This window comes from Carcharodon carcharias, chromosome 9, assembly GCF_017639515.1.
Source record: "Carcharodon carcharias isolate sCarCar2 chromosome 9, sCarCar2.pri, whole genome shotgun sequence".
Lineage (NCBI taxonomy): Eukaryota > Metazoa > Chordata > Chondrichthyes > Lamniformes > Lamnidae > Carcharodon > Carcharodon carcharias.
The window spans coordinates 34315171-34338793 of record NC_054475.1 but is presented as its reverse complement, the minus strand read 5'-3'; the positions used below and the strand labels follow the sequence as shown (position 1 = coordinate 34338793).

At 42.8% G+C, this 23623-nt stretch overlaps 1 protein-coding gene across 9 annotated transcripts in view; it reads right to left on the bottom strand.

Moving 5' to 3' along the window:
• The window catches only part of itpr3 (inositol 1,4,5-trisphosphate receptor, type 3), a 312431-nt gene that overhangs the window by 85569 nt on the left and 203239 nt on the right, over positions 1-23623 (bottom strand). For all 9 annotated transcript variants that reach the window (XM_041195917.1, XM_041195916.1, XM_041195915.1 and 6 more), the window contains 6 exons: positions 22892-22949; positions 20488-20653; positions 18369-18518; positions 13066-13140; positions 12270-12395; positions 8917-9039 (listed from right to left, as the gene is read on the bottom strand). In XM_041195917.1, coding sequence (XP_041051851.1) covers positions 8917-9039; positions 12270-12395; positions 13066-13140; positions 18369-18518; positions 20488-20653; positions 22892-22949 — 698 coding nt within the window. The remainder of the gene's footprint in view (positions 1-8916; positions 9040-12269; positions 12396-13065; positions 13141-18368; positions 18519-20487; positions 20654-22891; positions 22950-23623) is intronic.

Genomic DNA, 23623 nt, shown 5'->3' with positions numbered 1-23623 from the left:
AGAAAGGACAGCCAGAATGCTGATCACAATTTCTTGGAACCAGAGGAGAGGCATAATGTGGTAGTTGTAGAGGATACACTAATTAGAGAGACAGAGTATCCTTTATAAGCAGAATTGTTTGGCCCACACAGTATACTGCCTATCTGACGAGGGACGTCGGAGACTGACTTGAAGAGATATTGGACAGGGAGCTGATTCCCAGTTATTGATTCCATTTTGGGATCAAGAACACAGGAAAGAGTATATGGAACTCCAATTCGGACCAGTATCAGTTGTTTCCAAGTTTTATTGGTTTTTCCTTCTGAGAAAGGTGAGCACTCCTGTTCAGAGAGTGATCGGAGCTAATTTTAAGTAAAAAGTCCTCAAAGGTTATAATTTCTTATGCAAATTGGCCCAGGAATAAGCATTTTAGAAAGGTAAGCTTGAGACTAAGGGGAATATGTAAAGAAACTTGGAAGAGACAAAATAAACACAATTATTTTACAATTATGTTAAGCAAAAATAAGAGTGTCAGGAATAATGAGTGTCTTAGACTAATAATGGTAATGTTATAATTGAAAATAAGGGAATGGCAGACATATTAAATAACTACTTTGTGTGTCAGCATTTACAATAGAGGAAGAGGATGGCATGTCAGGTATCCCAAGAAAACTAATATTGAATAAAGGATGGCAACTCGCCAAAATTAACAAGCAAATTAACAGCATTGAAGAAAATTATGGCACTGATGAGCAGTAAATCCACAGGGCAAGATGGTTTTCATCCCAGGGTTTTAAAGGAAGTAGGTGAGACCATTATAGGTGTCCTAACTATATTTTCCAAACTTTTCCCAAATTGGAAAACACTTCTTTAGATTGGAATATTGCACATGTCACTCTGCTATATAAGAAGAATGTGAGAGGGAAACCAGAAAATTATACAGCAGTATAACATCTGTTGTCAGGAAATTACTAGTCCATAATCAATGATAGAGTTTTAAATTTTCATCATGCCTGATAAAGCTGATTGAATTTTTTGAAGAGGTGGCTAAGGTAGTGACCAGGGCAATATCTATGCATGTTTTTTACATGGACTTTCAGAAGGATTTTGATAACATCCTTCATAAGAGACTGTTAGCTAAAGTTGAAGCTCATGGAATGGAGGGCATATTATTGACTTGGTTAGGAGATTGGCTGAGCGGTGGACAGAGTATCAGGATACTGGACAGGTACACTAATGAGCAGGATATCACAAGTGACATCCCACAGGGATCTGTGTTGGGGTCTCAACTATTCACTGTAGGCTGGAGTTTGCAATCAGTAGCGAAGCAAGAATACTCGCCAATGACTTTCCCAAATAATCTAGTGATCTCTGTGATGCTCTTTCTTGACATTAATTTGAATCTGGTGATATGTCAAGGGAATCTCCAGGTATCTGGCAGCAATGATGGCATCAAGCTGGGCAAGCAGCCAGTCACACTGAAGTATTCTGACAGACAGCATACCAGGAAATAGAAACCACTGAATTACTTAGCTTAATTTTAAATTTTAGAAAGTGAAAAATGATTAGGACACACATATGGAAGGTCAAAATAAACAAATTTTAAAAAAAATCTGGAATTTCTTATAACGGGGAAAAAAACTAATATTCAACAAATATAAAATTACTTTTTCCTGGCCAGTGAGGCTGTTTAGCAGTAAGTATGAACTTAGCATATTGTTATCTCTTTCAGTAAAGTGTTTACAGGGAGATTAAGGGGCGAATGTCCCGTCACTGTGGTCTAGCATTGTATTTAATTTTTAAAAAACAAAGAAACACCCCTCCAGCCCTCAACACCCACACAGTCCCAATGCCCCACCCATGCCAACCCATGCCCCTCTACCCATCCAGATGGCCCCTCATAAACCCTATGCTGATGTAGTGCCAACTCATGCCAATCCATTCCCCCCACAAATTACCCTTTTCCCTTATCCCCTCCATGCCAACTCAGCTGGCATCCTTGGACACTTCCTGGACAGATTTGACAGCTTTGTCACTTCCTGGGAAGCTGGACAGTTCCTCAACAGCTTGATAGTTCATTGGCAGCTGGACAGTTCCTTGACAGCTTGGCAGTTCCAGTGAGTTTGTGAGTAAAAAGTGCATAACCATGCTTATATCTAAAAATTCCAAAGGATGCCTTACCTCTTCCAAGGTGTCCCAGATCCTACTCAAAGCAGTGCCTTACCTCTTCAAAGGGGTCCCCAACTATCCAAAGAATCCACCAAGCTCAGATCTCCCCTTACCTGGTCTGCTCTGTGTACACTGGGATTCATGCAGCTACAGTTCAAAAATTGTAAGTCAGTGGAGGCAGTGGGAACAAGAACCATAGGCCCAGATTTTCATCCCGGGTCGAGTGTGCAAAGCTGGGAGATTTCCCAGCTTGGTGAACTGAACTTTAAAAATGTCCACCCACAGCTTGGATTTTCGGTTGGCAGGGGGGCTGAAATAGGAGTTGCGACTCCGGAATGAGTGCAGAGGCTACCATAATGCAGAACTGAAGATAACTTACCTTTTACTCTCTTAATCTCCCTGTAAATACTCTTGTAAAAGTTACACTTTGTTGAAAGCGATATAACTGTTTTTTAAACCGTGCGCTAGGTTCATACTTAGAAAATTCGGCCATTTCCAGGATTGTCACCATGACAGAGAGCCTCTTCACTGTAGAATCGCTGACAACTACTTCTGGGTTTCTGCATCTTACTGCGCATGTGAAGACTCAAACACTGACACTTCCATCCTCAATACCACCGCAGAATATGGGCCTATATTCTTTAATGACTTAAACAAAGGGATAGAGAGCTAAATATCGGACACAGATAAGCATCATCGTAAGTGGTGTAGATGGAAGCAAAAATTATGAAGATATTAATTTTTAAGTGAATGGGTGAACCTGCGAAAAAGGATTTCAAGATAGGCAAATGTGAGGTCATTCACTTTGGGTGTAAACTGGAAAGATCAGTATTTTCCAAATGGGGAAAAGCTAGAAGCAGTGGAGATCCAAAGAAGCTTCGGGATCCATGTACATAGATCATTAAAATCACACAAACATTTTTTTCATTCATTTATGGGATGTAGGCATTGCTGGCTAGGCCAGTATTTATTGTCCATCCCTAATTGCCTTTGAGAAGGTGGTGGGGATCTGCTTTCTTGAACCGCTGCAATCCGTGTGGCGTAGGTACACCCACAGAGCTGTTAGGGAGGAAGTTCCAGGATTTTGACCCAGCGACAGTGAAGTAACGGCAATATATTCTCAAGTCAGGATAGTGAGTGGCTTGGAGGGGAACTTCCAGGTGGTGGCATTCCCATGCATCTGCTACCCTTGTCCTTCTAGATGGTAGAGGTCGTGGGTTCGAAAGGTGCTGTCTAAGGAGCTGTCTAAGGTGAGTTTCTGCAGTGTATCTTGTAGATGGTACACACTGCTGCTACTGTGCGTCGGTGGTGGAGGGAATGAATGGAAGGTTTGCCAATCAAGCAGGCTACTTTGTCCTGGATGATGTCAAGCTCTTGAGTATTGTGGGAGCTGCACTAATGCAGGCAAGTGGAGAGTATTCCATCACACTCCTGACTTGTGCATTGTAGATGGTGCACAGGTTTTGGGGAGTCAGGAGGTGAGTTACTCGCCGCAGGGTTCCTAGCCTCTGGCCTGTTCTTGTAGACACAGTATTTATATGACAAGTCCAGTTCAGTTTCTGGTCAATGGTAACCCCCAGGATATTGAAAGTGGGGGAATTCAGTGATGGTAATGTCATTGAATATCAAGGGGTGGTGGTTAGATTTTCTCTTGTTGGAGATACTGATTGCCTGGCACTTGTCTGATGCAAATGAAGATGGTTGTGCCTAGCACATTACCCTGAAGAACTCCTGCAGTGATGTCCTGGAACTGAGATGCTTGGCCTTCAACAACCACAACTATCTTCCTCTGTGCCAGGTGTGACTCCAACCAGTGGAGAGTTTTCCCCTGACTCCAGTTTTGCCACGGCATCTTTGATGCCACACTCGGTCAAATGTGGCCTTGATGACAAGGGCAGTCACTCTCGCTTCACCTTTGGAGTTCAGCTCTTTTATCCATATTTGAATCAAGGCTGTAATGAGGTCAGATGCTGAGTGGTCCTGGTGGAATCCAAACTGAGCATCAGTGAGCAGGTGCTGTTTGATAGCACTGTTGATGACCCCTTCCATTACTTTACTGATGATGGAGAATAGACTGAGGGGGCGATAACTGGCCGGGTTGGATTTGTCCTGCTTTTTGTGAGCAGGACACACCTGGACAATTTTCCACATTGTCCGGTAGATGCCAGTGTTGTAGCTATACTGGAACAGCTTCGCTAGGGATGCAGCAAGTTCTGAAGCAGAAGTGATCAGTACTATTGCTGGATTATTGTCAGGGCCTATCGCCTTTGCAGTATCCAGTGCCTTCAGCCGTTTCTTGATTTCACATGGAGCAAATTGAATTGGCTGCAGACTGGCATCTGTGATGTTGTGACCTCCGGAGGAGGCTGAGATGGCACTTCTGGCTGAAGATTGTAGCAAACACTTCAGCCTTATCTTTTGCACTGATGTGCTGGCCTCCTCCATCATTGAGGATGGGGATATTTTTGGAGCCTCCTCCTCCAGTGAGTTGTTTGGTTGTCCACCACCATTCATGACTGGATGTGGCAGGACTGCAAATTATAATCAAAGGTTAATGGAATGCTGACCTTTACATACAGAGGACTAGAATACAAGTGTCTAGAAGTTGTACTACAGCTATAGAAAGCACTGGTTAAACCAGAAGCATTGTGCGTAGTTTCTGACGCAACACATACAGAAGGATGTATTGATATTGGAGGCAGTGCAATGTAAATTTACAAGAATATGCCAGAACTCCAAAGGTTAAATTATGAAGGGCGATTACTCAAACTAGGGTTGTATTCTCTGGAATTTAGAAGGTTGAATGGTGATTTGATCAAAGTTTTCAAGATATGAAGGTGAACAGTTAGGTAAATAGAGAGAAACTATTTCCACTAATGAAAGAAAGGTCATTGATCTGAAACATCAACTCTGTTTCTCTCTCCACAAATACTGCCAGAACTGCTGAGTCTTTACAGAATTTTCTATTTTTATTTCAGATTTCCAGCATCTGCAGTATTTTGCTTTTGATAAAGCTGGGGACATAGCCTATAAATTAAAGCCATGCCTTTCATGAGTGAAGTCAGGAACTACACAAAGGGTGGTGGAAGTTTGGAATCTCTTCCACAAACAATAGTTGATGCTGGGTCAGTTGTTAATTTGATATCTGAGTGATAGATTTCCGTTAACCAAAGGGATATTGGGGCAAACGGCCAAATATGGAATCAAGTCATAGGTAACACATAATCTCATTGAATGGTGGAACAGGTTCAAAGGACTAAATGGTCTACTCCTATTCCTCTAAGCACTATTGGCGGTGTTTCTGGAGAAACAGTGCTTGGGCAGCATATTATGAGCAGGTGGACAGATCACAGCCCAGAAGCAAAGTTAGCATGGAGCGGGCCACCCCGCATCCATAACACCTGTGGGTGCACCGAATTGGGGCAGTATTGGAATTCTGCCCCTCAATCCAATTGGCCGGCTGCTCCATCAATCCCGTCAGTGCCCATTAATGTAATTGAAAACAAGAAGAAGGCCCATGGATCCCGGAGCCAGGGAAGCCCAGGGTCTTGGGCAGGGAGGGTTTGGGCAGTTTCGGGAGATGGGGGGTTGGTGTGGTGTGTTTTATATAGCAGGAAGGTAGGGGAAAATCTAGGGGGTGTACTATCTTAGGGGGCCTGTCCCCGATGCACAAAGTGCCCTACCCCAAAGATAGTACCACCCCTTCCTTCCGGCCCTTAAAAAGTTTTTTTAAAAAGCTGCCTGCCCAATCCTGTCTGGCTGCCCATGCCAACTATTTTATGGCTTAGGCAGTATATTATCAGGGTCAACTGACTTTTTAACAAGCTCAACTGGCGCCTAATTATTTGGCGCCCAGCCACCCACCCACCTCACCTCTCCCGTATTATGGGTTTGAGCTCAGGGGGTGGGTGGGAAGGTGGTGGGCCAGACATCCGTCCAATATTATGCGCCCCCGCCAAAATCACACCTGGCTGGGGCAGGTAAAATGCAGTTGTGCGTGCAGTTTGCACGTGTGCAGTACCTTGGCTGCAATGGATTACAACCAAACCATGTTGTCTGAGCCCTGCTGGTCCTCCATTATTTGGAACTCACTTACTCATTACCTGTCATGTGGATGATGAGATTGGAACCAATGAAAATTGAAAATTGAAACTCTGTGAATCCTGAGAGAGCAACCGATGGAGGGAGAAAGAGAGAAACGTGAACTAGGGGACGGAGAGCAACACAAACTGGAGGAGTGAGAGAGCAAGAAGAGAGAGAGAGACAGAGTGAATGAGAGAGGGAGAGAGGGAGAAAAGCTGAGCCTAGGGAAGGTTCATGTCAGCTTCTAATGTGCACTGTTGTTTAATGGGTTTAGTTTCAGAATCACGCAGCTTTGGTGCTTCGATCTGAAGACTGAGCCTTACTTCCGTGAAGCCAGGCTTCAGTGATGGGGTGTGGGACTCAATGGGCAGAATTTTGTGCCTGGCGGGCAGGCGGGCCCGACCCAATCTCCGGCGGTCGGGGAGCCGATCCCTGCCGGAGAAGCGGGCCCTGCCACCATTTTACATCAGCAGGCCAATTAAGGCCCACCCAATGTGACATCCGGTGGGAAGCGCTATGTACTTCCTCTGCGGGTGGGGGGGATTCCCCAAAAGCGAGTGCGCTCTTTCAAGCATGTGCGCGAAATAGCGTACTTCTCCCTGAGGCTAAGTGCTGCCTCAGGGAGATCGCTTCCACGTTGAAAAATATTAAAAATAGAGAAGAAAAATCCCTAACACGTCCCCCTCATGCGACAATGTCACATGAGATGGGACATGTTCATAATTTACATTATAACTTTATTAAAATTTTTGAAATCCTGCATGAAACCTCATCTCGCCGCTGGATGAGGTTTCATGTTTTCTCTATTTGCCGCTGGGGCTCCTGGCCTGTCCACCAACCTTCAGGTTGTATGGGCAGGTCCTTTAATTGTTTAAATGATCCAGTCAATGGTCGCCATTGGCCATTGACAGGTCAGCAGGCCCGCAGCTGATTTTGCTGTGCCCCCACCTTCCTGAAAATTTAAATGGGGCGGGATGATGTCGGGGGTTCTGCGTGACGTCATCCCGCGTCATTTTATGCATCAGCGAGCGGGCCCCGCCCCCTGCTCGCTGACGGCAAAATTCTGCCCAATGAATTTAAAACTTTGGTTTTGGTTTAATTTATTTTTTTAAACTTTATGACCTGTGAAAAGTCAGATCTGTATAAGAATTTTAGTTAGAAGTTTGTTATATTGATGATGCTTTTTGGAATCAGTGCTATTTATTAAGTGATTCTCATTACGGTCAGATTGTCGGAACATCACAGAAGTAGTTTCTATCTGAGCATTACTTACCCTTAAATCTTTCTATTTTTTGGTGTTCTTTCTTTGACTTGTACACTATGGCAGGCGCGTGCCCAAGTCAATCTGGTGTAAAATCGCACGAGATGATGTCGGGCGAGCGTCACCGTGCACTCGCGCGATATTTCACTCAGCAGGCACGTGCGGCAGTCGAAAGCACACCCGCCAACAATTAAGCTGCCAATTAAGCCCACTAACGGCGCAATTAAATGTGATTTTTCGTGGCCCATCCAACCTTATGGCTGGCGGGTGGGCCAATCAGCCAGGCGGCCTTTACATTTTTCATCAAACCTCATCCAAGGGCGGGATGAAATCTGTGGGGAGCATTTTTATGAGGTATGCTTTCAGGTGCTTGATTATGCTGCATGGACATTTATTCGAGCTTTTTAATGATTTATTTTATTATTTGCTGGTCTGCAACTCCCTGAGGCAGTCTTCAGGGAGCTCCCTCGCAGCACTCACCCGCACCCGCACCCGCAGTGATGTCGTCGCCTGCTCTCTTCCTGCCCCTGCCCCAGCAGCGCTGAGCTTTTCAGTGCCCGGCCAGCCAGCACGAAATCACGGTCAGGGGCTGATCGTGGTTGGGGGCCTGTTTCCTGGCCGCTTCCGGGCCCTCCGATTGCACGCGCCAAACAGGGGAAAAATTCAGGCCTATGTTATTTATCGCACTATAAAACAAAGTCAAATTTTATTTGGGGCTTGATAATATTAAAACACTGAAGTAAGATAATTGCAATAGCATTTGCCCACTATTTGCAAATGTTATGTGATTAAGCAAGTGATTACCATGTGAGCAAATGTCACATGATCAAATCTCTAAGAATACTGCAAACCAATGTTGGCAACTCTAACCAAGAGCTGCCAGGTATAAAGGGACACTCACTGCTGCAAGGTCAACAGTATTTGAACAGTTGCATCTGAATTTTCTTAATTTTTCTGCAGGGGCAGGCAAGTATTTTAACAGGACATCAGTGTTTAATGTGGACTGTGGATTTACATTTATTTAAGAAGATATGCTTCTGTTCACTGAAACACTCCTACTTCTTGAGATAGTGAATATGCTGTCACTACAGCCCTCCAGATCACCGCTGTGTGGCTGATTTGCTCTGCGTTTGCTGTGGCCTTATTAGAAAATCAACAACATTTGGAGACAGTTAGCAATGTCTCTTTAAGGTGAAAATCACTAAACTCATCATTGCAGGAAAATCTGGGCCAACTTTAAATTCTGCCACCAAGGCTTGATATAGAGTCACTAAAGTCCTTTTTCCAGACTGTGCTTTTAATGACAACAAGCTGACAATTCATATTTGAATGGATATTAGTGCTTAATTAATCAAAATTTTGGGCATGAGTCCTGTTGCTCCTGTGCACATTGACTAATCTAAGTCTAGTTTAAGATTACTTACCCCTGGAGTCAAGAACAGGTTCAGGTGCTTGTAAAGAAGAGTCTGGTTCTCAGGACTTCCTGCACAGAATTTCTGAAGGAACTGGTGAGTGTACTTCAAAATCTCACACATTTTTACATCATTCTGCAACAAAACATAACCTTTAATCATTACTTACAGGATAAATAGATAATTATTCTGAGAACAGCCTTTTATGGATAAACAATATCATTTACTGAACGCACTGGATTCCGCAAAGGCTATGGGACCCGACAACATCCCGGCAATAGTACTGAAGACCTGTGCTCCAAAACCATTCACAGCCCTAGCCAAGCTGTTCCAGTGCAGCTACAACACTGGCATCTACCTGACAATGTGGAAAATTGCACAGATATGTCTTGTCCACAACAAGCAGGACAAATCCAATTTGGCTAAGTACCACCCCATCAGCCTCCTGTCAATCATCAGCAAAGTGATGGTAGGTATCGTCGACAGTGCTATTAAGTGACATTTATTCAACAATAACCTGTTCACTAGCACTCACTTTGGGTTCTGCCAGGGCCATTTGGTTACAGACCTCATTACAGCCTTGATCCAAACATAGACAAAAGAGCTGAACTCAAGAGGTGATGTGAGAGTGGCTACCCTTGACATCAAAGCAGTATTTGACCGAGTGTAGCATCAAGGAGCCCTAGTAATACTGAAATCAATTTGAAACTGAAAAAAAGACCTATTTATCCTTACTCTCTGCTTCCTGTTAGCTAATCCTTTATCCATGTTAATAGCTTACCCCTTACATCATGTTCTCTTATCTTGTGTAGTAACCTTCAATGTGGCACCTTATCAAATGTCTTTTGGAAATCCAAGTACACCACATCCACAGGTTCCCCTTTATACACTTGCTTGTTACTTCCTCAAAACACTCTAATAAATTAGTTGAACACAATTTTCCTTTAACAAAGTCATGTTGCCTCTGCCTGATCATGCTGTGATTTTCTAAGCATCCGGCTATTAACTCCTAAATGACGAAATCTAGCAATTTCCCTATGACAGATGTTAGGCTAACAGGCCTGTAATTTCCTGGTCTTTGTTTCCCTCCTTTCTTGAATAAACATGTTACATTAGCTGTTTTCCAATCCACTGCAATCCCTCCAGTATCTAAGGAATTTTGGAAGATTCTAACCAATGCATCTACTATCTCTGCAGCCACTTCTTTTAAGAACCTTGGATGCAGGACATCTGATCCTGAGGACTAGTCAGCCTTAGGTCTAGTAGTTTTCGCAGTAGCTTTTCCCTAGTGATGGTGATTGCTTTAAGTTCCTCCTTCCCGTTCACCTTCTGATTCCCAAGTATCTTTGAGAAGTTTTCTAAGTCTTCTACAGTGAAGACAGATGCAAAATATCTGTTCAATGCCTCCACTCTTTTTATGTTTTCCATTATCAATTCCCCAGACTCACTCTCTAGAGAACCAACATTAACTTTAGTTACTCTTTTCTTATTTAAATATTTGTAGAAATTCTTACTATCTGTTTTTATATTATTAGCTAGCTTTCTCTCATACTCAACTTTCTCTGTCTTTGTTATTTTTAGTCCTTCTTTGCTAGTTCTTAGAATCTGACCAATCTTCTGACCTACCACCAGTCTTTACAGATTTGTACAGTACTTTATTTCACTTTGATAGAATCCATAACTTTATTCAGCCAAAAATGATATCTCCTCCTTAAAGAGTCTTTCTTACTGTGGTAAATCTTTGCTGAGCTATTAAATATCTCCTTAAAAGTCCGCCACAGCATCTCTACTGTTCTACCTTTTCAACTAGTTTTCCAGTACACTTTAACTAGCTCTGCCTTCATACTCTTCTAATTACCTTCATTCAGGTTTAAAACACTAGTCTTAGATCTACACTTACCCTTTCAAACTGAACAGGAATGGGTAGGTGGCCCTCCTGTCAAGTGGCCAATTGAGCCACTTAAATGGCAGAGTTGGGCCCGTCGACCCCAGATGCAAAGCATAAGCAGACAGGGCAGGCAAGTGCCAAGGTGGGCTGGTTAGGAGGTTCTCTGGTACTTTGTCTCAGTTGTTTCACAAGTTGTTCAGCCCTCTAGCCCTCATTCCTCCTCAACCACCACCCACTCCCCATGGCCCCTCCATAGCCATGTACCCAGTATCCACCATGGGCAGACCTCCAGAATGTGGAGATGAAAAAATAAACTTCTAACAATTTAATACAGCTCTCACTCATAGAAACTTGATAGTGAAAAATCTCCAATTCATAAAATCCATTCAAAGCTTTTAAATCTCAATTGTTAATCTCTAATAAAAACAAATGTCTATTCAGACCCCGTATCAAAGACACGTAATCTTTTATTGGCTTCTTTAAACTGCCAATCAAACTGTGAACTTAGAAACCCCTGCTGAGATAATTATAGCATTTGAAACTCAGTCAAGCATTCATGCCAACATAATAATAGCCCTTGGGGAACTGTCAACCAAGAACTGTACTGAAAGTGCATGACCATATTCTATTCTTTCTCTAATCTATGCCAGATGGCCAGTCAATCAAAGCAGTCCAGCAGAAGTTTTTTTTAAAACTCTCGGTGACCGCTTCATCCTCCGTATTTTAATGTTCCTGCCGCTGCTGGTATTAACACAGAGGTGTGCAGGGACTGGCCATTTAGGGAGCATGACAAGCAAATCTTTGAAGTCCCCTGAGGATGGGGGTCCCTTGTTCAAAGGCACTCAGTGCCGATCGAGGGGTCTGGCATCAGAAAGGGGAGGGTGCTGTGGAGGCACTGAGAACCACCATTGTGCCTTTGTTGCACCCACACATCCCAATCCTTCCCCTCGACCCCCCTCCCGCCATCACTCACTCCTGACTTGGGATCTTGCGAAGATCTTAGAGTGGGTGTCATAACGGCAGCAGACACCACCTTCCTGGTGGTGCTGCCATTCAAAAGAGCTGTCAACCGCTGATTGGCAGGCAGGTCTCAGCAGGCAAGACTTCCACCTCCTTGGTTCTTGATCACTTGATGTCAAGTGCCTGATTGGCACAAGATATGACAGGGCTTCCCTAAAAGAGCCGACATGGGGCTCTTGCCGGCTCTCCAGGTGAGATTGCTGACTCAATTAAGCACTGGGTCTAGCCTCAAAGCAGGGAACTTGCTGACCCACTCACCAGGAACTGGTGAAAATTAAGGAGCAAAACATTGGAATAAAATGAAGTCAAAAAGTACAAAAGCAAAAAATATCTTCAGTAAAAGATCACCCTTCACTGTCTAATGGCCAACTTATGTGGTTGTCAGTCCTGTTCATTTTTCTTGTTAAGTCATTGTTAGAATGTACAAAACCAACTCTGGATGTGATGATATTCTCACCTTGTCATAAGGTACCTGCAGAAGATCCAACATCACTTTGTGAGCCCCCATATTTTTCAGCAGCCTCTGCTGTTTCTTCCTAACTTGTTCTCCAACACCACACATTTTATTCAGCCGCTCTAAAATCTGAAAAGATTTGCATTACATATAAGATCATATGGGACTAACATCATGGCTGGCATTTGTACTTCACAATCTCCTACTTTATTTTCCAATATGGGCTTTCTAATTCCTAGGTTATAATTGGTGTGATATAAATTTGTACTCCCTGCCTGAAGTACAAATTTATAAAACTGTCCCAGTGTGTAACAGCTGCATTGCTGGTGCAACTGACAAACAGAGTCTTTATTACTGATTTTTTATTGCTCATTCCTTTAATTTCCCCAGCTTCCTTATGTCAGCACTTTGTTGCTTCCATTCAGTTTGTTTCAACAAACTTAGCAATAGCATTACTCAGCTGCCCATTAAAATATGCAATGCCCCAGGAAGCAGTGAGATGAGGGTCCATATCCTGTCTCCCTACACGCCTCAGATTCCATCTTAGCCAAACTACTGTGGGGAATTAGTGAGCTTGTAAGCTTCTTCCTACAGGATGGGTAGGGGAAAATTAAACAGCTAGTCATCTCCAGAATACTCTTTACACCTCCTCCAAATGATGATTCAAAGAAGTACAATGGGAGATCTGGGAATAGTTTCAAGAATGCCAGCCAACCTGTAGTGGCGGGAGGTCAGGGAATTGGGGGAGAAATAAAGACTCTGTTAATTGCCCCATTCTTTCCAAAATAAAGTGACTCACCTCTCTGACATCTTGATAATTCCCGCTACTTTTCCCTCCTAATGTCTTCTCCAAAGCTGCATCATCACCAGGCTCCTGAAATATCAACAATAACATGGTGGAACCAGACAGAAAAGTAACATCTAGAAATTCAAATGATGCAACAACAGAATGCACTCATCCAAGTATGCTCTTGTGATTTTCATCAGCAAGTTGATAAAATCATGGTTGTGTTGACACATTGAGACAAGTGGCTCATAGGTAGGAAATCCAAAATGGATTCATTTTCTAAGGTTGTGTTTCCACTGGGGAGTTTTGCCCATAAGCTGCACAGATCGAGAAATCACGTACGCACTGCCCACTGTTTTCTGTCTCTTAGCTTTCTATCTAAAATTTGCACCCTGCGGGTGCCCACTGGAAGCCCATTCTGGGACTTTTTGGCTGTTGAACTTTCAGTTAAATTGCTCTAGCCACCTCTTTGATTTCACATTGTCCTCACTCAATTTTATCATCCATATGATGCCATTAAAGTGTAATTTGTTGTTACACATTATGCATTTACCCACTGAAACTTAATGGCCTTCAGTAATCTTATAAGCTTGGGAATTTCCTGATGAGCAGAGACTGCTCTTTGATCCCTTTGAAGGTCAGCAGAGCTGTTCTGCTGTACATGTCCTGAATTGTTAGTTACAGCTCAACACCACCACTTGTTGGCATAGCGATGGTATTGCAATTACAGATATTACCAGCTGAACAAAAAATTTTCCTTTAAGGTCTTTTAGTTTATTTTTAACCCCAGCGGGATGCATAATAAAACAACTATCTTAATTAATATTGAATCCCTGACCTGGCATTTTCTCTGCATTTTCGCCAGACATGCACATAACCTAGATGCAAACAAACTACATGGTTTAAAATATCGCAAATGTTGGTTGGGTGAGTACTGTGTATAACCAGAATATCCCAAGTTTCCGCATTCTTGTGTACAGAAGCACAAATCTAGCCATGTCAATGTTATGATAAAAAGCATTTTCACTTCCTCTATTTTCATTCATTCTTAATAGGATTTATCCAGGTGAGACACAATGGCCCTTATGTTCACTGGGGTGGTGTTTTGGCGTAGAGTGGGGGAAGAAGTTATGATCAAGAAGCCATGAAGTCTCAAGTTTCTCCAATGCGTGGAATCTTAACTCCATGGTGCGTGTGCTTTCTTTAGTAAATAGAACTCCCCTCCCACTCAGAAGCCCATCTGATCGATAGGTTTAGCTGTCTGTCAGGCTGGGAAATTTGGTTGCTGCTTCAGTGCAGGAACTGTCAGGTTTATTGGTGGGGGGCTGGGATCACGAGGATGGGGACTGGTGGCTAAAGCATGGTCGAGAGGATCAGGATGATCTGAGATCACTGGGATTTGGGGAGAGATAGTTGGGGGTTGGGGGGGGGGGGTGGCGTTGGTCAGAGATCCAGGAGGGTCAAGGTGTAGGAAATGGGAACGTGGTGGGACAGAGGACAGGAGGTAGAGTTTTTTAAATTCTTTCCCAGGATATGGGCGTCACTGGCTAGACCAGCATTTGTTGCCCATCTCTAATCATCTTCTTGAACTGCTGCAATTCGTGTTGTTATAATCCAGACACAGGGCCATGAGGGGAAGTCCAGTTAGGAGCCAGTAACATTTTGTTTAAAGAGATTCAAGACACCTGCTTTTGGAATAAAGCTACAAGATTCCACGGTTTTGAACAAACAAAAACAAAATTTACTACACACATTCAGAAAGATAATGCAATTTACAATATGTATCTTATATTCTAACATTCAGGGTAAAGATGAGGTACATGTGAATTAACAGACGAACTGTGCTTGAACACACCACACTACAGAGTAAATGACAGATGCACCAAGACAGAGCCCATAGATTTCTTAAGAAATCACCCAGACGTTAGTCCCACTGTGAGTCAGCCAATCCCACTGAAACTTCATCTTTCTCACTGGGGTTTCCAATTTCCAACCTTGAAGGTCCTGCCTTGGAATTCTCTCCAAATGTCTCTCCCACTCTGACAGTTTTAACAATGGCACACATTGCAGGGTTTCAATCTCCTGCAGAACACCATTACTCCAAAGGGATACCTTTGCCTCAGTGGTCCACAGTATGGAGTCAGTCTGATAACTGCAGCTCTTTCTTTAATTTGAAGCTTATTCCTTTGCTCTCTTCTTTTAACTTTCTTAACAGGGCCTATTCTTGTCCGTGTCTGTGACGCTTCTTGGCTAGCAGACTGCCTCAAGCTGACTGCCTGAAGAAGAGTTATTCAGTGACCCTTGATCTGTTCTCCCATAGGTTCCCACCATTGTTACCAGGCAGGAACCAATGTAATCAGAATTGGAACATCCTAACATTTTTAATGTTACAATCTCCACAAATCAATGGGTTTCATGACAATGTGTTTTAGGTACAACCACAGTGCTGTTAGAAAGGGAGTTCCAGGATTTTAACCCAGCATCTGTGAACAAACTGCAAAATAGCTCCAGGTCAGGATGGTGTGTAGCTTGGAAGGGAACTTGCAGGTGGTGGTGGTGTTCTCGTGCATCTGCTGCCCTTGTCCTTCTAGGTGGCAGAGGTCTTGAGTTTGGAAGGTGCTGTTGAAGGAGGCTTGGTGAGCTGCGGTAGTGCATTTTGTAAACGGTACACATTGTTGCCACTGTGCGTTGCAGGTGGAAGGAATGAATGTTGAAGACAGTGGATGGGGTGTCAATCAAGCAGGGTACTTTGTCCTGGATTGTGTTGAACTTCTTGAGTGTTGTTGGAGCTGCGCTCATCAAGGCAAGTGGAGCGTATCCCATCACACTCCTGACTTGTGCGTTGTATATGGTGGACAGGCTTTTGAGAGTGAGGAGGTGATTTACTTACCACAGAATTCCCAGCCTCTGACCTGCTCTTGCAGCCACAATATATATATCTGGTCTAGTTCAGTTTCTGGTCAATGGTAACCTCCAGGATGTTGATAGTGGGGGATTCGGCAATAGTAATTCCATTGAATGTCAAAGGGAGATGGTTAGATTATATTTTGTTGAAGATGGTCATTGCCTGGCATTTTTGTGGCATGAATGTTACTTGCCACTTATCAGCCCAAGCCTGAGAGTTGTCCAGGTCTTGCTGCATTTGGATATGCTTAAATATCTGAGGAGTTGCGAATGTTGAACATTGTACAATCAACAACAAACATCCCCACTTTAGATCTTATGATGGAAGGAATGTCATTGATGAAGCAGCTAAATGGTTGAGCCCAGGACACTATCCTGAAGAACTCCTGCAGCAATGTCCTGGGACTGAAATGACTGACCCCCCAACACCCACAACCATCTTCCTTCATGTTAGGTATGACTCCAACCAGTGGAGAGTTTTCCCCCTGATTCCCATTGACTGCAGTTTTGCTAGGGCTCTTATTCAGTCAAATGCTGCCTTAATGTCAAGGGTAATCACTCTCATATCACCTCTTGAGTTCATCTCTTTTGTCCATGTTTGGTTAAGGCAGCAATGAGGTCACCAGCCGAGTGACCCTGGCGGAACCCAACCTGAGCGTTAGTGAGCAGGTTATAGCTGAGTAAGTGCCACTTGATAGCATTGTTATTGACACCTTCCATCAACTTACTGATGATCGAGGATAGACTGATGGAGGTAACAGTCCCGTTGGAGCTGTCCTACTTTTTGTGGACAGGACATATCTGCACAATTTTCCACATTGCTGCGTAGATGCCTGTGTCGTAGCTGGAAGAAACATTTCTGCCTCTCCTGGTCCACAAGCAGTGTTGGAAAAGGTACCTCATCAATCCAGTCCTCCTCAGATCCTTTTATCTGCTGGATTTCTGAAGGACCAGGAAATCTGGCTGACATGGGTTAAAAATCACAACCTTTTTAAAATGAAGGCACACACTCTCCTTAAAAAGGTTTTACCGACTGACTCAGCTCTTGAAAATAGGTTGGTCCTCTGCTCCTCATTCCACCTTTGTTAAAACTGAAATTGGGAGGGCGGGTTCCAGTTTTAGATCCTTAACATTCTAATTTCCCACTTAATGCAAATTCACCTGTTTTTGGCAATTAAAATTACCCTCTTCCAACCCCAACCCCCACCCCCCAACCAGGCCCGACCATCCCCATCCATGAGCTACAGTAAGCTTGGGACAGACTCCAATAATACATACAGCCCAACTTAGAATGTGTTACAAATCAGAAAACCAGTAACAAATTTCCTAAGGTAAATGAGATAAATTAAGAAGGTAATCTTGAGTTTGTGTATATGTTCCTAGTAGTCATTCCCCTGTAGTCTGTCGGGTGGCAACGTTATCCAACTTATGAAGCAGACAGTGGTGCAATCTATTGTTCACGCTTTCTAAGATGACTGATTTTGTCATACAGTTAAGTTTTGGCTGTCCCCATAAAAATGTCAATATGTTTGGTTTTGGAGGAATTAGAACCATTACGTATCATAAAATGGCATTCTGTTGAACTGCAATCAGTGGTATTAAAAGGCTTTTTCACGTTCCATCAATGCCTGGACACTGATATTGTGATGCTGAAATAGCTCATCATGAAACAGTGCACAGGTTAAAGTATTGGCATAAAACAGTATCATTAATCTGCTAGAAATAAACTATTTAATGACTGCCTTAAAATAGTGCACAAATGTATTTTATGCCAACTCATTAACCAGTGGTGCAGCTATAGGAAATTGAACTCACAGCTCATTTGTTTAATTACTACCTTGCCAACATGACCAGAAAGTAAAATAAAACTGAGCAATATTTGCTAATCAATTGAAGAGACCGGAAAGTTGTTATTTGAACAGTTTTTTTTAAACAGGGTAACTCCAGGGATAGATACTTCCAAACCATCCTGTAATAGCAACGTGCATTCATATCACACTTTCACCATAGCAAACCCCCCTAAGGTGCTTCATGGGAGCATTATTAAATAAAATTTGACACCAGTCTCTTAAGGAGATATTAGGACAGATGGCCAAAAGCGTGGTCAAAGAAACAGGTTGTTAAGGGGCACCTTGACAGTGAGAGCTGGAGAGATTTAAGGAGGAAATTACAGAGTTTAAGAACTAAGCTATCGATGGTGGAGCAATAGAAATCGGGATGCGCAATAAGCCAGATTTGGAACAGTACAGAGATCTTGAAGGGCTCTAAGCCTGAAGTAGGTCAAAGAGATGGGGAGGGCTGAGGCTATGAAGTGGTTGGAAAACAAGAATGAGAATCTTAAAAATGAGACAAGCCAATGTAGGTCAGCAAGTACAGGGTATAGATGTACAGATGGTATAAGGGGTAGTTACCTCTGATTTTGCTGTTTTTCCTTCAGTTCCTCTGCTGCTCTTTTTGTCTACCCAGAGCTCGGACTTTTCCACCATTGTACGCAGGCGATCCAAATCAGATTTGATCACTTTGTAGTTATCAACATCTTGAGGTGATATAAGAAGCTGGACCTATCAGGGAGGAAAAATAAAGATATCACTTTCACTTCCACTAAGTAAAAGCATGAATAAAAAATGTTCTTTTAAGTTTAGAAAGAATCAGTAACACCAGAATAGTGATATGGATGTACATAAAATTACTTTTTCAGTGAAGTAATTTGATATGTGAATATCATTGTGCAATTGTCAAGCTTCTGTTATGGCAAGAATATCTACATTTGTCTGGTTTTAATTAGTGACTGTCTCTTTAAACGCAGTCACTGTACATAAGCATTTTAACAATGGATCATAATTCAGGCCCCTCTAGGAAGCTTGTGGTTTGTTTGAACTGTAGATTTGAAGGAAAGAAACAGAAGTCCTTTTGATAAACACAGGCAATGTGATTTGTTCGGTTAAATGCAATTTTTTTTAAATCCGACTGTCAATTATAAAATAATTCAAACAAACCATGACAAGTGGTGAAAGGATTTTTAAGTCGCTGGGTTTGGTCATTCAGTACATTAACTGATTGGAAATATCACAGGAAAACAAACAGCAATCTTGTGCCTATTATTGTGCCTACTTGGCAAATTAGCTAAAAGACATTCTACTGTAAATATCTAATTGCATTGGATTATTCATGTCATTTGTTCATGATGATTTAAATAAATAAGTTGAATTCTTAAAATATGATGAACTTAAAAGCAATGCCTGATGTGATGCTGTATTGCTTTCAAAGTGGAACTTTTAAGGAGGTATAAAACAGTCTAGTAGCTAATAGCAATAATCAAATAGGATTTTCTTATTTTAACCTGGACACATTATCAAATGCTTGCCTAGATCTAAAGACAATGACACATGCATACGTTTTTTGATTGTCATTAATACAGCACCACTGTTCAAAATAAACGGGTTAACCTCAGTTAAAGTAACACGCTTTGGAAAACTGCAACATAGTTCAGCTCAGGATTGTACGAGTCTTGGATTTGGAGTTGACAGGAAAGCAGCTAGGTTCTAGTAGTATTACAGCTTGTGTAAGTGCAAAAATAATACTGGATTTGGACATTAATTTGAATTATCTAACATTTGTGTTTCCTTGATGAAAAATAATAGACATGTTTAGCCACTGATAAGTGAATGGAGTTAAGAAATTGAACTTAAACACTTCTACACAATTTATTTTTAAATACAAGATTATCTGACCTTCCATATGTTCACCACAGATATATTTCCACTTCACTTGTTTCCCACTCACCAATTTTTTCAAATGACTTCCTTTAGTCCTTCTGTGTGCTTTCCACTCTTCAGCCCCAATTTCAACTCCCTTAGCTGGTTCTTTTTTAAGTCTGCAGATGGAGCCTGATGAAGTTATTGAGGCCCCATCTGCAGTTTTAGTTGAACAGCAGGACAGCAATGACTTCCCCCGTGTCAGGCCAAGCCTGTAAGGAGGAGGATCGTGGCATGATTGTCCTGGGATCCTCATACCACCCGCCCACCACCACCTTCACTTACCTGACTGCCTGGGGCTGATCCCACAATTCCCTGACTGCCGCCCAAATTTCCTGCCCGCGCCCACTGGGGTTGGGGGTCAGGTAGAAATTGGAGAAAATTTATGGAATGAGGCCCAGCTGTTGAAGTTGGCTGAACCTTCACATCCCCATTAATATTAGAGACATTGTGCATCCCTTTGACATTCCTCTGCAAAGAAAAACAAATCTCTTTGTTTTATAAATACATCTTGATAACTGGCCACTTGGAAGGAACTATATCCAAAATGGAAATTTGCAAATTGCTCTGCAGGCCAGTAGCCTGTAACCCCAATACAAAAGCAAAATCAGATGATAGCTCATCAACCTGAAATGTTAACTGTTTCTCTCTCCACAAATGCTGCCTGACCTGCTGAGTATTTGCAGCTTTGTCTGTTTTCTGCCTGTTGCCCCAAGTCTGTTGCAGGTATAAGTTTGTTATTTGTCCCTCAATGGTAGGACAATCCTTTCCTCACCTGTTTAAAAGTGCCTAGCAACTCCTGTCTTTGGCTGAAATGTTTGAAAAGAAGCTGCAGGGATCCAGAAATAAGGGGTGGATAATCATGCATTGTCAGGTGAATGAGTACTCGCAGGAACACTGTGCCTCCCTCATCGTCCACCTCCAGTGGACTGCTGTTTTTGCTGAATTAAAGAAAATGAAGAACATGAACAAAACAAGATGAGAAGCGCTAAAACAATGAGGTGGTTTACAACACCCACTACTATCCCATCACCGAGCTATAGGCTATAATACCCAAGGATTTCACATGTTGTTCCTGGTGGCATGCCATGTACAAGCTTAGTTCTAGTCGAGTTGGGGCTTAGATCTCAAAATCAAAAGTAATGCAAGGCATTATGAAAAATGTAAACAGAGTCCAAAAACTGAGATTAAATACAATAACGGTCAGACCTGTTGGATCAATCATGAAAGGATCACATTTTAATCCCAGTGATATGCTGGCAGTTGTTGGGTTGACATGTAATACTCATTCAAGGGGCAACTGGCTGACCTTGGCAAGGCTGTGCCAATCTTTGTTTAGAATCTCAACCTTGCATCTTGCCATGGCTACACAGCTGGTTTGAGCTTTCATTTTAAATTTAATCCTGGTAGAGCTAAAATAAAACAAAGGGCCTACTACATAGCACAAATGGAATATGAACAAAATCAAGATCAAGCTCCAATAACATTGTCACAGAGATAGCATTGGGAATGAAAGCCTACAGAGTTTACGGTTTAGAATTACATGCACTTTGTGTGACCACTAAGCAGTGCTGTGACTACTATTCAAATACACTTAAGGTCGGGCAGCAAAACAGTTGCCTTTGATGTCTGGCACTAAGCATCATCTCTAGGATCTCAGAGTGGGTCGGGAGTCTTGGTATAGCCATGTTTATAACAACATTTAGAAGTGATTTTGCAAAGCAATGATGCCTCCATTCTCTTTCTCCATTATATAGAACATGAACCCCTCATTCTGCCGAAGCAAGCCTTCTTGCCATTTTCTTAATCTGCTAGGAATGACTGAGACCAGCTACTGAGAGACCCAGCAGCTTTATATTTGGCTTGTAGCTGGCTGCACGAGGCCTTGCTTTGGGAAACTGGCAGCATCAGCATATTAAAAAGACATCCCAATGGATCTATTATTGTGATACAAAACCATCGCTTCAGGTCACATGGAAGGACAGCGATACAGTTTTATTGGTACAGATATTTTAATGTTAACTAGAAAGTGTGATTGGGGATTCTTTTGAGAATGAGGAACTGCTGAGTACCAAAGAGGAATAATCAACAATCTGTATCATTGGGCGGAATCATTTTGAGGCTTCGGGGGTCTCACCTGCCAGCTGGATAGCCAGTGAGAGAACCACAGCCTCTTTTTGGGAAGGCCCGCTGAACCACAAGCCAATCAGGCAGTTGCAAGGCCAACAGCGAGTCATCCCCTGGAATCAAGGCGCCGGGGCAGAGGTCGTGCATATAGAGCTGCCAGCCAATCAGAGGCTGGCAGCTTTAGTGCTCAGTGAGGCTGCCGAGGCTGTGGCTGCTGCTGGAAGGACAGGCACTGGAGCCCCAGGATTGCACAGTGACCCAGGCCAAAGGTAGGTAATGTCGGGGAGTAAGGGTGGGTGGGGGGAGTCGTGGGGAGAGGCTGCAGCGGGCTTAGCAGCAATTCCCAACCACACTTTCCAGTTAACATTAAAATATCTGTACCAATAAAACTGTATCGCTGTCCTTCCATATGACATGAAGCGATGGTTTGGTACCACAATAATAGTTTCATTGGGATGTCTTTTTAATGTGCTGATGCTGCCAGTTTCCCAAAGCAAGTCCTCGTGCAGCCAGCTACAAGCCAAATATAAAGCTGCTCACAGCAGCTGGACTCAGTCATTCCTAGCAGATTAAGAAAATTGCAAGAAGGCTTGCTGCATCATTATGAGGGGTTCACTCTCTATACCATGGAGAAAGAGAATGGAGGCATCCTTGTGTCACTCTCAGCGGGTGATCCCCTCCACTCCCAATGTCGAGTCCCTCAATCAGGCACTGAGTGCCTCTGATCAAGGAACCCCCACCCCCAGAAGCTGACAAGCTGGCTGCACAGTTGTACCTGTTCTGCACACCACAGGTCGACCACGGGCCTTCCCACACAGAAATTAATTCTGGTGGAGGCAGGAAGATGACAAGCCACCATCCCATCTAATTACATGCCCTTCCTGCCTCCAAGTTTACCCCCAGCAAGGGCAGAAGATTTTGCCCCCTGTATTTGTGATAAAAAATATATACGTGCCTCTCCATGGGTTCTCTATTCTACCTTCATGTTCACAACTCCAATTGATGACATTTTTGTTCTAAGGTTTCAGCTAATTAATTATCTGGCCACTTACCCAACCACGAACATTAATTCTGCTTGCTCGCCAATACGATCCAGGTTTACTGTCGTGACTAAAAAGATAAACATTGAGTTCAAGTAACATTCCCAATCATTTATGTCAGTAAGTTAAACCTTTCCTTTAATTACCTAGTTACTCATGGTAGGATTCAAATTAACTGAAGTTACAGAAGCAAAGATTTAGCTTAAATCAGTTCCATTCTGAGATTTCTGCTAGTTGTACACTTGGATAGAAACACAGCTGTGAGGTAAAGGCGCCAATTTTTGGGTCAAATTTTTCAGTGAGCAGTGAAGCAAGGGTGCTCACTGATGACTGTGGAGTGAGTCTCGCCGAGCGATCTAGTGATCCCTCTGACGGGAATCTCACCTCTCTCGCCGTGCAGTGATACTGTAACTGATTATGGTGTTCTTTACTGGGCGTTCCCAGTTTGAAGCAGCAGTAATGCCATCAGGCTGTCCAAGCAGTCAGTCACATTAAAGCATTTTCATAGACCCAAACAGGAAACTATGAGCACTAGAATAATGCTTGCACAGAGCAAATTAAAGATGGCGGACACACAGGTTGGGTAAAGGTAGAAGATAAAGTAGTCTGAAAAAACAATTTTTAAAAATAATTTTTAAAAATTGGCTAAAAAATCTAATAATTAACCATTTAACAGCTCTCCACAATTTTAAAAAATATTTTTCAGGGTCAGTTCTGTTCATCAGATTTGATTAAGAACATCGC